This window comes from Lampetra fluviatilis, chromosome 61 (assembly GCF_964198595.1).
Source record: "Lampetra fluviatilis chromosome 61, kcLamFluv1.1, whole genome shotgun sequence".
NCBI classification, from domain to species: Eukaryota; Metazoa; Chordata; class Hyperoartia; order Petromyzontiformes; family Petromyzontidae; genus Lampetra; species Lampetra fluviatilis.
The window spans coordinates 584,505-597,476 of NC_136335.1; the positions used below are offsets into that span (position 1 = coordinate 584,505).

The following is a 12,972-nucleotide window of genomic DNA, read 5'->3' on the forward strand; positions in this document are numbered from 1 at the left end:
CCGGCGCGTGTCCATGGCGGAGGTGCGGCGCAGCCTGCCGGTGTTCCCGTACCGCGAGGCGCTGGTGGCCGCCGTGGCCGAGCACCAGGTCCTCATCATCGAGGGCGAGACCGGCTCGGGGAAGACCACGCAGATCCCCCAGTACCTCTCGGACGCGGTGAGACGGCGGGCGGGGAGGGGGGGAGCGGGGGGGGGCCGCACAGCCTCACCCACCGCTAAGCGCTCACCACCGACGCTCACCCTGCGCGTTGCACCGGCTGCGAGTGATTAAAAGAGGATGCACGCTGCCGTGTGTGTCGCTGGTGGTGTGTCACGCTGCCGTGTGTGTCGCTGGTGGTGTGTCACCCTGCCGTGTGTGTCGCTGGTGGTGTGTCACCCTGCCGTGTGTGTCGCTGGTGGTGTGTCACGCTGCATATGTATGGTGGTGTGGTGCGTGGTGTCACACTGTGTATGTATGTATGGTGGTGTGGTGTGGTGTATGGTGTCACACTGTGTATGTATGTATGGTGGTGTGGTGTGGTGTATGGTGTCACACTGTGTATGTATGGTGGTGGTGTGTGGTGTATGGTGTCACACTGTGTATGTCTGGTGGTGTGGTGTGGTGTATGGTGTCACACTGTGTATGTATGTATGGTGGTGGTGTGTGGTGTATGGTGTCACACTGCGTATGTCTGGTGGTGTGGTGTGGTGTATGGTGTCACACTGTGTATGTATGTATGGTGGTGGTGTGTGGTGTATGTGTCACACTGCGTATGTCTGGTGGTGTGGTGTGGTGTATGGTGTCACACTGTGTATGTATGGTGGTGGTGTGCTGTATGGTGTCACACTGCGTATGTATGGTGGTGTGGTGTGGTGTATGGTGTCACACTGTGTATGTATGGTGGTGGTGTGTGCTGTATGGTGTCACACTGCGTATGTATGGTGGTGTGGTGTGGTGCGTGGTGTCACACTGTGTATGTATGGTGGTGTGGTGTGGTGTATGGTGTCACACTGCGTATGTATGGTGGTGTGGTGTGGTGTATGGTGTCACACTGCGTATGTATGGTGGTGTGGTGTGGTGTATGGTGTCACACTGTGTATGTATGTATGGTGGTGTGGTGTGGTGTATGGTGTCACACTGTGTATGTATGGTGGTGTGGTGTGGTGTATGGTGTCACACTGTGTATGTATGGTGGTGTGGTGTGGTGCGTGGTGTCACACTGTGTATGTATGGTGGTGTGTGTGGTGTATGGTGTCACACTGTGTATGTATGGTGGTGTGGTGTGCTGTATGGTGTCACACTGTGTATGTATGGTGGTGTGGTGTGGTGTATGGTGTCACACTGTGTATGTATGTATGGTGGTGTGGTGTGGTGTATGGTGTCACACTGTGTATGTATGGTGGGGTGGTGTGGTGTATGGTGTCACACTGTGTATGTATGTATGGTGGTGTGGTGTGGTGTATGGTGTCACACTGTGTATGTATGGTGGTGTGGTGTGGTGTATGGTGTCACACTGTGTGTATGTATGGTGGTGTGGTGTGCTGTATGGTGTCACACTGCGTATGTATGGTGGTGTGGTGTGGTGTATGGTGTCACACTGTGTATGTATGGTGGGGTGGTGTGCTGTATGGTGTCACACTGTGTATGTATGTATGGTGGTGTGGTGTGCTGTATGGTGTCACACTGCGTATGTATGGTGGTGTGGTGTGCTGTATGGTGTCACACTGCGTATGTATGGTGGTGGTGTGGTGCGTGGTGTCACACTGTGTATGTATGGTGGTGGTGTGGTGTATGGTGTCACACTGCGTATGTATGGTGGTGGTGTGGTGTATGGTGTCACACTGTGTATGTATGGTGGTGGTGTGCTGTATGGTGTCACACTGTGTATGTATGGTGGTGTGGTGTGCTGTATGGTGTCACACTGTGTATGTATGGTGGTGGTGTGGTGTATGGTGTCACACTGCGTATGTATGGTGGTGGTGTGCTGTATGGTGTCACACTGTGTATGTATGTATGGTGGTGGTGTGGTGCGTGATGTCACACTGCGTATGTATGGTGGTGTGGTGTGGTGCGTGGTGTCACACTGCGTACGTATGGTGGTGGTGTGCTGTATGGTGTCACACTGTGTATGTATGTATGGTGGTGGTGTGGTGCGTGATGTCACACTGCGTATGTATGGTGGTGTGGTGTGGTGCGTGGTGTCACACTGCGTACGTATGGTGGTGTGGTGTGGTGCGTGGTGTCACACTGCGTATGTATGGTGGTGTGGTGTGGTGCGTGATGTCACACTGCGTATGTATGGTGGTGTGGTGTGGTGCGTGGTGTCACACTGCGTACGTATGGTGGTGGTGTGGTGTAGGGGTACACGCAGGGCGGGATGAAGATCGGCTGCACCCAGCCGCGCCGCGTGGCCGCCATGAGCGTAGCGGCACGCGTCGCCGAGGAGACCGGCTGCAAACTCGGCAACGAGGTGACCCCCCCCACTCCCCCCCTCACCGAGACTGCCCCTTCACCAACACCTCCACCATCACTCCACCACCGCTACCACTCCACCCTCCCTCCTCTTCTCTACCCACCACCACCATCACCACCATCATCACCACCACCACCATCACCACCATCATCACCACCACCACCATCACCACCATCATCACCACCACCATCATCACCACCATCATCACCACCATCATCACCACCACCATCATCACCACCATCACCATCATCACCGCCATCATCATCATCATCATTGTCATCCTCTCCCTCCCTCCCCACCTCTCCTTCTTCAATGTCCCCCCTCTCCTCCCTCTCCCCTCCCCCCCTTCCCCCCTTCCTCGGACGCCACTCATCAATGCAATGGCCGCTCTTTGGCGTGTTCCTGTCGTTGAAGTCGTTTATGTCTCCACTGGGCAGTGGGAGACACCGGGAGATGATCGAGTTGTTCTCTGGTGGTGGTGGTGGTGGTTATGGTTGTGGTGGTGGTGGTGGTGGCCGTGGTTGTTTTGTGGTGGCGGTCGTGGTGGTGGTGGTGGTGGTGGTGACAGTGGCGGCCGTGGGTGTCGATGTTACAGTTAAGGTTTTAGTGGAGGCGTCGGTAGCCCCGGGCCTCCCCTAGGCCGACGGCACTTGCCCCGACAGTCCGCTGATGCCGCACGGGGGGTGGGGGACCTTTGTCTTTGGCGCAGGTGGGGTACAGCATCCGCTTCGAGGACTGCACGTCGGAGCGCACGGTGCTCAAGTACATGACGGATGGCATGCTGCTTCGCGAGTTCCTCGGCGAGCCCGACCTCGCCGCATACAGGTAGGGCGCACAACAAGTTCCCGACGGCCGCCACTAGCGACGCCCGACGCTTTCACGCGGCCTCGCGGCGTGGCCGACATCGGCGGCACGTGAAAGCGTCGGGGCGCCCGCCGGCGGGAGGCCGCGGGTTGACCGACCGAGATGACCGCTGTACCATCTGTGGCCCCCTCCTGCGTCAACGCACACACACACGCGCACACGCACACACACGCGCACACACACCATACAAATGAAGCACGGTACCTCGCTGATCTTGTCAAGGAGCATAAAACCACCATAACCCTGACGCCTGCTGCTGCTGCTGCTGTCTATTTGGAGTTTGCGTGTCTCTCTCCCCGTGGTTTGCGTGGATTTTTCTCCGGGTCCTCCGGTTTTTCCCCTCCGCATTGAGAATCGACGTCCCCACGCGTTCAGAGTGTCTGCCTGCGTCGTCACTCCCCTCTCCCGTCCCGTCTCCTGACGCTGCCCCTATGCTGCCCTTACCCTGCCACACCACCTCCCACCACTCCCACCCCTCCCTCCACTCCCTACCTCCCTCCCTCCCTCCACTCCCTCCCCTCCCTCCCTCCCTCCACTCCATCCCTCCCTCCCTCCACTCCCTCCACTCCCTCCACTCCCTCCACTCCCTCCCCTCCCTCCACTCCCTCCCTCCACTCCCTCCCACCCTCACTCCCTCCACTCCCTCCCTCCACTCCCTCCCCTCCCTCCCTCCACTCCATCCCTCCCTCCACTCCCTCCACTCCCTCCACTCCCTCCACTCCCTCCCCTCCCCTCCACTCCCTCCCTCCACTCCCTCCCTCCCTCCCTCACTCCCTCCACACCCTCCCTCCCTCCCTCCCTCCACTCCATCCCTCCCTCCCTCCACTCCATCCCTCCCTCCCTCCCTCCACTCCCTCCACTCCCTCCCCTCCCTCCACTCCCTACCTCCCTCCCTCCACTCCCTCCCCTCCCTCCACTCCCTCTCTCCACTCCATCCCTCCCTCCCTCCCTCCACTCCCTCCACTCCCTCCCTCCCTCCACTCCCTCCACACCCTCCACTCCCTCCACTCCCTCCCTCCCTCCACTCCCTCCCCTCCCTCCACTCCCTCCACTCCCTCCCTCCACTCCATCCCTCCCTCCCTCCCTCACTCCCTCCACTCCCTCCCTCCCTCCACTCCATCCCTCCCTCCCTCCACTCCATCCCTCCTCCCTCCCTCCACTCCCTCCCCTCCCTCCACTCCCTACCTCCCTCCCTCCCTCCACTCCCTCCCCTCCCTCCACTCCCTCTCTCCACTCCATCCCTCCCTCCCTCCCTCCACTCCCTCCACTCCCTCCCTCCACTCCCTCCCTCCACTCCCTCCACTCCCTCCACTCCCTCCCTCCCTCCACTCCCTCCCTCCACTCCATCCCTCCCCCTCCCTCCCTCCCTCACTCCCTCCACTCCCTCCCTCCCTCCACTCCATCCCTCCCTCCCTCCACTCCATCCCTCCCTCCCTCCCCTCCACTCCCTCCACTCCCTCCCCTCCCTCCACTCCCTCCCTCCCTCCACTCCCTCCCCTCCCTCCACTCCCTCTCTCCACTCCATCCCTCCCTCCCTCCACTCCCTCCACTCCCTCCACTCCCTCCACTCCCTCCCTCCACTCCCTCCCCTCCCTCCACTCCCTCCCTCCACTCCATCCCTCCCTCCCTCCCTCACTCCCTCCCTCCACTCCCTCCCTCCACTCCATCCCTCCCTCCCCCCACTCCATCCCTCCCTCCCTCCACTCCCTCCACTCCCTCCCCTCCCTCCACTCCCTCCCTCCCTCCACTCCCTCCCTCCACTCCCTCCACTCCCTCCCTCCCTCCCACCCTCCCTCCCTCCACTCCATCCCTCCACTCCCTCCACTCCATCCCTCCACTCCCTCCCCTCCCTCCACTCCCTCCCTCCACTCCCTCCACTCCCTCCCTCCCTCCCACCCTCCCTCCCTCCACTCCATCCCTCCACTCCCTCCACTCCATCCCTCCACTCCCTCCCCTCCCTCCACTCCCTCCCTCCACTCCCTCCACTCCCTCCACTCCCCCCCCCCCAGTGTGATCATCATCGACGAGGCCCACGAGCGCACGCTGCACACCGACATCCTGTTTGGCCTCATCAAGGACATCGCCCGCTTCCGCTCCGACCTCAAGGTGCTCATCTCCAGTGCCACCCTCGACACGGAGAAGTTCTCCACCTTCTTCGACGACGCCCCCATCTTCCGCATCCCCGGACGTCGCTTCCCCCGTCGACATCTACTACACCAAGGTGCGAGCGTGTGTGTGTGCGTGTGGTGTGTGTGCGTGTGGTGTGTGTGTGTGTGCGTGGGGGGGGTTTGTGGTGGGTCTGTGGTGTGTGTGGTGTGTGTGTTTGTGTGTTTGTGGTGGGTCTGTGGTGTGTGTGTGGTGTGTGTGTGTTTGTGATGTGTGTGTTTGTGGTGTGTGTGTGTGTGGTGTGTGTGTTTGTAGGGTGTGTGTGGTGTGTGTTTGTGGTGTGTATGTGTTGTGTGTGTGTGGTGTGTGTGTGGTGTGTGTGTGTGTTTGTGATGTGTGTGTTTGTGGTGTGTGTGTGTTTGTGGTGTTTGTAGGGTGTGTGTGGTGTGTGTATGTGTTGTGTGTGTGTGGTGTGTGTGTGGTGTGCTTGTGGTGTGTTGTGTGGTGTGTGTGTGGTGTGTATGTGTTGTGTGTGTATGGTGTGTATGTGTTGTGTGTGTATGGTGTGTGTGTGGTGTGCTTGTGGTGTGTTGTGTGGTGTGTGTGTGGTGTGTGTGTGGTGTGTGTGTGTGGCACGGGGTGTGTGTGGCATGGGTGTGACATGTGTGGTGTGTGTGGTGTGACGGCGGACGGGAAGTGCGTGGTACCACGACTGACTACTACGACCAAGGTGTGTGACGGGGGTCGGGCGGTGCGCACCACCTATTTAAGGGGGCAACAGTCCAGAAAATAAGCGTCAACAACAGCGGCCGGGCGTGCCGGCCTTCACAGGTGCCGCTGCTCGCTACTAGCAGCACTTGCCCCGACGGTCTGTCGAGGCTACGCGGGTGACCTTTGTCTGTCTCCGCCGCGTGTTTCCCAGGCGCCGGAGGCGGACTACCTGGACGCCTGCGTGGTGTCCATTCTGCAGATCCACGTCACCCAGCCCACGGGCGACGTGCTGGTCTTCCTCACCGGGCAGGTGAGGGCTCGCACTCGCCACGCTCACCACGCTCACCACCACGCTCACCACACTCACCACGCTCACCACACTCACCACCTTCACCACACTCAGCACGCTCACCACCTTCACCGCATTAACCACACTCACCACGCTCACCACACTCGCCATGCTCACCATGCTCACCACGCTCACCACGCTCACCACGCTCACCACCACGCTCACCACACTCACCACGCTCGCCACGCTCACCACCTTCACCACACTCAGCACGCTCACCACCTTCACCGCATTAACCACACTCACTACGCTCGCCACGCTCACCACCTTCACCACACTCAGCACGCTCACCACCTTCACCGCATTAACCACACTCACCACACTCACCACGCTCACCACCTTCACCGCATTAACCACACTCACCACGCTCGCCACGCTCACCACCTTCACCACACTCAGCACGCTCACCACCTTCACCGCATTAACCACACTCACCACGCTCACCACCTTCACCGCATTAACCACACTCACCACACTCACCACGCTCGCCACGCTCACCACCTTCACCACACTCAGCACGCTCACCACCTTCACCGCATTAACCACACTCACCACGCTCGCCACGCTCACCACCTTCACCACACTCAGCACGCTCACCACCTTCACCGCATTAACCACACTCACCACACTCACCACGCTCAGCACGCTCACCACGCTCACCACCCTCACCACGCTCGCCACCACACTCGCCACGATCACCACGCTCACCACCTTCACCGCATTAACCACACTCACCACACTCACCACGCTCGCCACGCTCACCACCCTCACCACGCTCACCACCCTCACCACACTCACCACGCTCGCCACGCTCACCACCTTCACCACACTCAGCACGCTCACCACCTTCACCGCATTAACTACACTCACCACACTCACCACGCTCGCCATGCTCACAGGGGGGGACGGGGCGAACGGTCGCGCAGCGCCACGAACCCGGCGAGCCGCGGTCCGACGTTCCGCCCATGGCCGGCGACGGCACCGGCGGTCATTTGAACCGGTCCCGGGGCCTCCCCTAGGTCGACTCGGCCTCAAACGAGTACCCGGCGCGGTGCGTAGTAAACATCGCCACCGGGGAGACAAAGGCGGCCGGGGGCGTGATTCCCGCCAGGCCGCCCCCACTCGTAGCGCGCCGGGGGGGGGGGGATCGTCACCCGCCGTACGTGTCGCGTGAGATGCGTGGAGGGGCCGTGCATGGTGGTGGCGTGATGCGTGGTGGTGGTGGTGGCGTGATGCGTGGTGGTGGTGGCGTGGTGGTGGTGGTGGTGGCGTGGTGGTGGTGGCGTGGTGGTGGTGGTGGTGGTGGCGTGGTGGTGGTGGTGTGATGCGTGGTGGTGGTGGTGCGTGATGCGTGGTGGTGGTGGTGGTGGCGTGATGCGTGGTGGTGGTGGTGGTGGTGTGATGCGTGGTGGTGGTGGTGGGGTGAGCGCGCAGGAGGAGATCGAGGCTTGCTGCGAGATGCTGCAGGAGAAGTGTCGCCGCCTGGGCTCCAAGATCGCCGAGCTGCTGGTGCTGCCCATCTACGCCAACCTGCCCTCCGACATGCAGGCCAAGATCTTCGAGCCCACGCCGGCCGGGGCGCGGAAGGTGTGGGGGGGGGTGTGAGTCTGTGGGTCTCTGTGTGAGTCTGTGGGTCTCTGTGTGAGTCTGAGGATCTCTGTGGGTCTCTGTGTGAGTCTGGGTCTCTGTGTGAGTCTGTGGGTCTCTGTGTGAGTCTGTGGGTCTCTGTGTGAGTCTATGGGTCTCTATGAGTCTATGTGTGAGTCTATGGGTCTCTATGGGTCTCTTGTGTGAGTCTATGGGTCTCTATGGGTCTCTGTGAGTCTATGGGTCTCTGTGTGAGTCTATGGGTCTCTATGGGTCTCTGTGTGAGTCTATGGGTCTCTGTGTGAGTCTATGGGTCTCTATGGGTCTCTGTGTGAGTCTATGGGTCTCTATGGGTCTCTTGTGTGAGTCTATGGGTCTCTATGGGTCTCTGTGAGTCTATGGGTCTCTGTGTGAGTCTATGGGTCTCTATGGGTCTCTGTGTGAGTCTATGGGTCTCTATGGGTCTCTGTGAGTCTATGGGTCTCTGTGTGAGTCTATGGGTCTCTATGGGTCTCTGTGTGAGTCTATGGGTCTCTGTGTGAGTCTGTGGGATAACCTCGCCCTGCCCCCAGGTGGTGGTGGCCACGAACATCGCGGAGACGTCGCTGACCATCGACGGCATCATCTACGTGATCGACCCGGGCTTCTGCAAACAGAAGAGCTACAACGCCCGCTCTGGCATGGAGTCGCTCATCGTCACGCCCTGCTCCAAGGCGAGGGAAACACGGAGAGACACGGAGAGAGAGACACAGAGACAGAGAGAGACACGGAGAGAGAGACATGGACAGAGAGAGACACGGGGAGAAAGAGACACGGACAGAGAGACACGGACAGAAAGACACGGAGGAGCGAGAGACACGGGGAGAGAGACACGGGGAGAGAGACATGGAGAGCGCGAGAGACACTGGGAGAGAGACACAGGGAGAGAGAGAGACACGGAGATCGAGAGACACAGAGAGAGACACGAAGTCACCCAGTCACCTCCTCCTGTTCATTTTCTCCTCTCTCTTCTCTGTATCCTCTCTCTCCATCTCTCACCCTCCATCTCTCTCTCTCTCACCCTCTCTCCATCTCTCTCTCTCTCTCTCCATGTGCCGCCCAGGCCTCTGCGAACCAGCGTGCCGGGCGTGCCGGCAGGGTGGCGGCAGGCAAGTGCTTCCGCCTCTACACGGCCTGGGCCTTCAAGAACGAGATGGAGGAGACGTCCATTCCCGAGATCCAGAGGACCAACCTGGGCAACGTGGTGCTGCTGCTCAAGAGCCTGGGTGCGGCAGCCTGCCGCCGCCGCCTAGCCGGGCCGCCGCGGTCACGGTGGTGACGGTGGCGGTGACGGTGGTGGTGACGGTGGTGTGGGGTGGTGGTGGTGTGGGGTGGTGGTGGTGTGGGGTGGTGGTGGTGACGGTGACGGTGGTGGTGGCGGTGACAGTGGCGATGACGGTGACGGTGGCGGTGACGGTGGTCGTGACGGTGGCGGTGATGGGGTTGGTGACGGTGGCGGTGAGGGTGGCGGTGAGGGTGGTGGTGGTGGTGAGGGTGGTGGTGGTGAGGGTGGTGAGGGTGGTGATGGCGGGTGAGGGTGGCGGTGAGGGTGGCGGTGAGGGTGGCGGTGAGGGTGGCGGTGAGGGTGGCGGTGAGGGTGGCGGTGACGGTGGCGGTGACGGTGGTGACGATGGTGACCGTGGCTACGCTGCTGCTGCGGCACGTGGAGTGGCTGCACTGTGATTCAGCGCTTTGTGGAAACAGCAGACGGTGGCGGTGGCATGGGGCGTGGGGCGTGGGGCGTGGGGCGTGGGGCGTGTGCCGTGGGGCGTGTGCCGTGGGGCGTGGGGCGTCCTCTAACGCGAAGTCCTCCTCGGCCCCCTCGCTCCCCGCAGGGATCAACGACCTGATCCACTTTGACTTCATGGACCCCCCTCCGCACGAGACGCTGGTGCTGGCGCTGGAGCAGCTCTACGCCTTGGGCGCCCTCAACCACCTGGGAGAGCTCACCAAGGTGAGGCGGTAGCCACCACCTCACCAAGGTGAGGCGGTCACCACCACGGTCAGGACCAGCTATTGTACCGCCGCAGGAATTTGCACAGATGTCCAGTCGGGGGCACGGGGTCAGCACGTTACAACAACAACAACAACAACCACAGGAGTGCGAGCTACAGGAGAGGTAAACGAATCACGCGGTAAACTCTCGGTTATCCGCGTGCGGTTTATCCGATTTGCGGGTTTGTTCACAGGACCACTCTGACCGGCAGGCGGAGCCGGTTTTATCTTCCGGTTGCGTTCCGCTGACTACACCGAGATACAATGACGTTGTCGGTACCGAGGCTCCCCGGCATCGCCACGCGGCAGGGGGTTGCGTGGCACAGTGCCGGCTATCGCAGAGCGGCGGGGGCGGCCGCCACGGTTCACCGCGGCGAGTAACGGCGTCTTTCTAGAAACAACGGCGCTGCCGCTGCTGCTGCCGCTACGCCTCTCTGAATAAAACCAACGCCGAGCCGGCTCGCGCGTTACCGAGATTCGCCGGCGAACCTGGACGCCTACGCGGCTGGGGGGAGGGGTGGCGGGGGGGGCCTCGTGGGGGTCAGGGGTCGCGTGTGCCACGGCGCCGGCTCCACCTCGTCTTCCCTCTTCCCTGCAGCTCGGCAGGCGCATGGCGGAGTTTCCCGTGGACCCCATGCTGTCCAAGATGATCCTGGCCTCGGAGAAGTACGCAACTCACCGCCCCCTCCACACCCACCACTACCCAAACAAAGACAAAGATCCCCCCAGTATAGCCTGCTACAGACTGTCGGGGCAAGTGCTGTTAGCGAGTAACGGCACCGATGAAGGCCGACACGGCACACGAGGGGGGTGGGTGGCCAGCACCATCTTTGTCTCCCCAGTGACGATGTTTACTACACACCGCACCAGCTACTCTTTTGAGACTGAGTCGACCTAGGGGAGGCCCAGGACCGGTTCAGATAATCGTCACCGTGAGCGGGATTTGAACCGAGGTGGTCGGTAAACTACCACTAACACACCACCACCACCTCCTCGAACGTCGCATAGAGGTCGAATGTCACGGAGAGGTCGAACGTGCTGACCCCTGTGGTACCCCGCCCCCCCCCCCAGGTACAAGTGCTCACAGGAGGTGCTGACGGTGACGGCGATGCTGTCGGTGAACAACGCCATCTTCTACCGGCCCAAGGACAAGGTGGTGCACGCCGACAACGCGCGCGTCAACTTCTTTGTGCCGGGCGGCGACCACCTGGTGCTGCTCAACGTCTACACACAGGTGCGGGGGGTCGCGGGGGTCATGGGGGTCGCGGGGGGTCATGGGGGTCGGGGGGTCGCGGGGGTCATGGCGCCCGCTCGCAGGGGTCAGTGGGTCACGGGGTCACGGTGCTACACTCTGTGCATTGTCAGCAGGTCACACGCTGCACACAGACGGTTGCTGCGTCTTGTGTGCACTGTGTCTGTGCCGTGTCTGCTTTGTCGTGTCTGCATTGTCGTGTCTGCGGGTGTCTGTACCGTGTCTGTGGTTGTTGTGTCTGCATTGTCGTGTCTGCGTTGTCGTGTCTGCGTGTGTCTGTACCGTGTCTGTGTTGTCGTGTCTGCGTTGTCGTGTCTGCGTGTGTCTGTACCGTGTCTGTGTTGTCGTGTCTGCGTTGTCGTGTCTGCGTGTGTCTGTACCGTGTCTGTGGTTGTCGTGTCTGCGTTGTCGTGTCTGCGTGTGTCTGTACCGTGTCTGTGGTTGTCGTGTGTGCGTTGTCGTGTCTGCGTGTGTCTGTACCGTGTCTGTGTTGTCGTGTCTGCGTTGTCGTGTCTGCGTGTGTCTGTACCGTGTCTGTGGTTGTTGTGTCTGTGTTGTCGTGTCTGCGGGTGTCTGTACCGTGTCTGTGGTTGTCGTGTCTGTGTTGTCGTGTCTGCGGGTGTCTGTACCGTGTCTGTGGTTGTCGTGTCTGTGTTGTCGTGTCTGCGGGTGTCTGTACCGTGTCTGTGGTTGTTGTGTCTGCATTGTCGTGTCTGCGTTGTCGTGTCTGCGTTGCCGTGTCTGTGGGTGTCTGTACCGTGTCTGCATTGTCTGTACCGTGTCTGCGGGTGTCTGTACCGTGTCTGCGAGTGTCTGTACCGTGTCTGCGGGTGTCTGTACCGTGTCTGCGGTGTCTGTACCGTGTCTGCGGGTGTCTGTACCGTGTCTGCGGGTGTCTGTACCGTGTCTGCGGGTGTCTGTACCGTGTCTGCGTTGTCGTGTCTGCGTTGTCGTGTCTGCGTTGTCGTGTCTGCGGGTGTCTGTACCGTGTCTGCGTTGTCGTGTCTGCGTTGTCGTGTCTGCGGGTGTCTGTACCGTGTCTGCGTTGTCGTGTCTGCGTGTGTCTGTACCGTGTCTGCGTTGTCGTGTCTGCGGGTGTCTGTACCGTGTCCGTGGTTGTCGCGTCTCTGCTGCCGCTTGTCTCCAGTGGGTGGACGCCGGCTACTCCACCCAGTGGTGCTACGAGAACTTCATCAGTTCCGCTCGATGCGGCGCGCGCGCGACATCCGCGAGCAGCTCGAGGGGTTGGTGGATCGCGTCGAGATCGAGCTCTCCTCCTCCAGCGACACCGTCATCATCCGCAAGGTGACGACGACGACGACGCATCTCCCTTTTCTTACGCACGGTCGGCGTCGGCCGTGTCGTCCTCTGCTGGATGAATGGTTCTCCCGGTGCCATGTGCTTGCTCTTCGTTGGCCACACATCATCATCGTCACCACCACCACCATCGTCATCGTCATGGGCTATGGTCTGTCTGCTGCTGGATGAATGGCTCTCAGTGTTGTCGCCATGAATTTGTTCTTCATTGGCAACACACGACATCATCATCACCACCACCACCGTCATCGTCATTATCATCGGGTGGTGTGCCGCCCCTTGCGAGATGTTGACTACCT

The 12,972-nt window shown here is 60.7% G+C and overlaps 1 protein-coding gene across 1 annotated transcript in view; it reads left to right on the forward strand.

Annotated features, from left to right (window-relative positions):
• The window catches only part of LOC144951208 (pre-mRNA-splicing factor ATP-dependent RNA helicase DHX16-like), a 37,013-nt gene that overhangs the window by 20,491 nt on the left and 3,550 nt on the right, over positions 1 to 12,972 (forward strand). Inside the window, 14 exon segments of the mRNA XM_078881356.1 lie at positions 1 to 157; positions 2,340 to 2,450; positions 3,163 to 3,278; positions 5,327 to 5,513; positions 5,515 to 5,538; positions 6,346 to 6,444; positions 7,918 to 8,070; positions 8,643 to 8,783; positions 9,173 to 9,335; positions 9,945 to 10,063; positions 10,703 to 10,770; positions 11,176 to 11,338; positions 12,504 to 12,546; positions 12,549 to 12,661. The exon segment at positions 1 to 157 is cut by the window's left edge and continues 41 nt beyond it. Coding sequence (XP_078737482.1) covers positions 1 to 157; positions 2,340 to 2,450; positions 3,163 to 3,278; positions 5,327 to 5,513; positions 5,515 to 5,538; positions 6,346 to 6,444; positions 7,918 to 8,070; positions 8,643 to 8,783; positions 9,173 to 9,335; positions 9,945 to 10,063; positions 10,703 to 10,770; positions 11,176 to 11,338; positions 12,504 to 12,546; positions 12,549 to 12,661 — 1,657 coding nt within the window.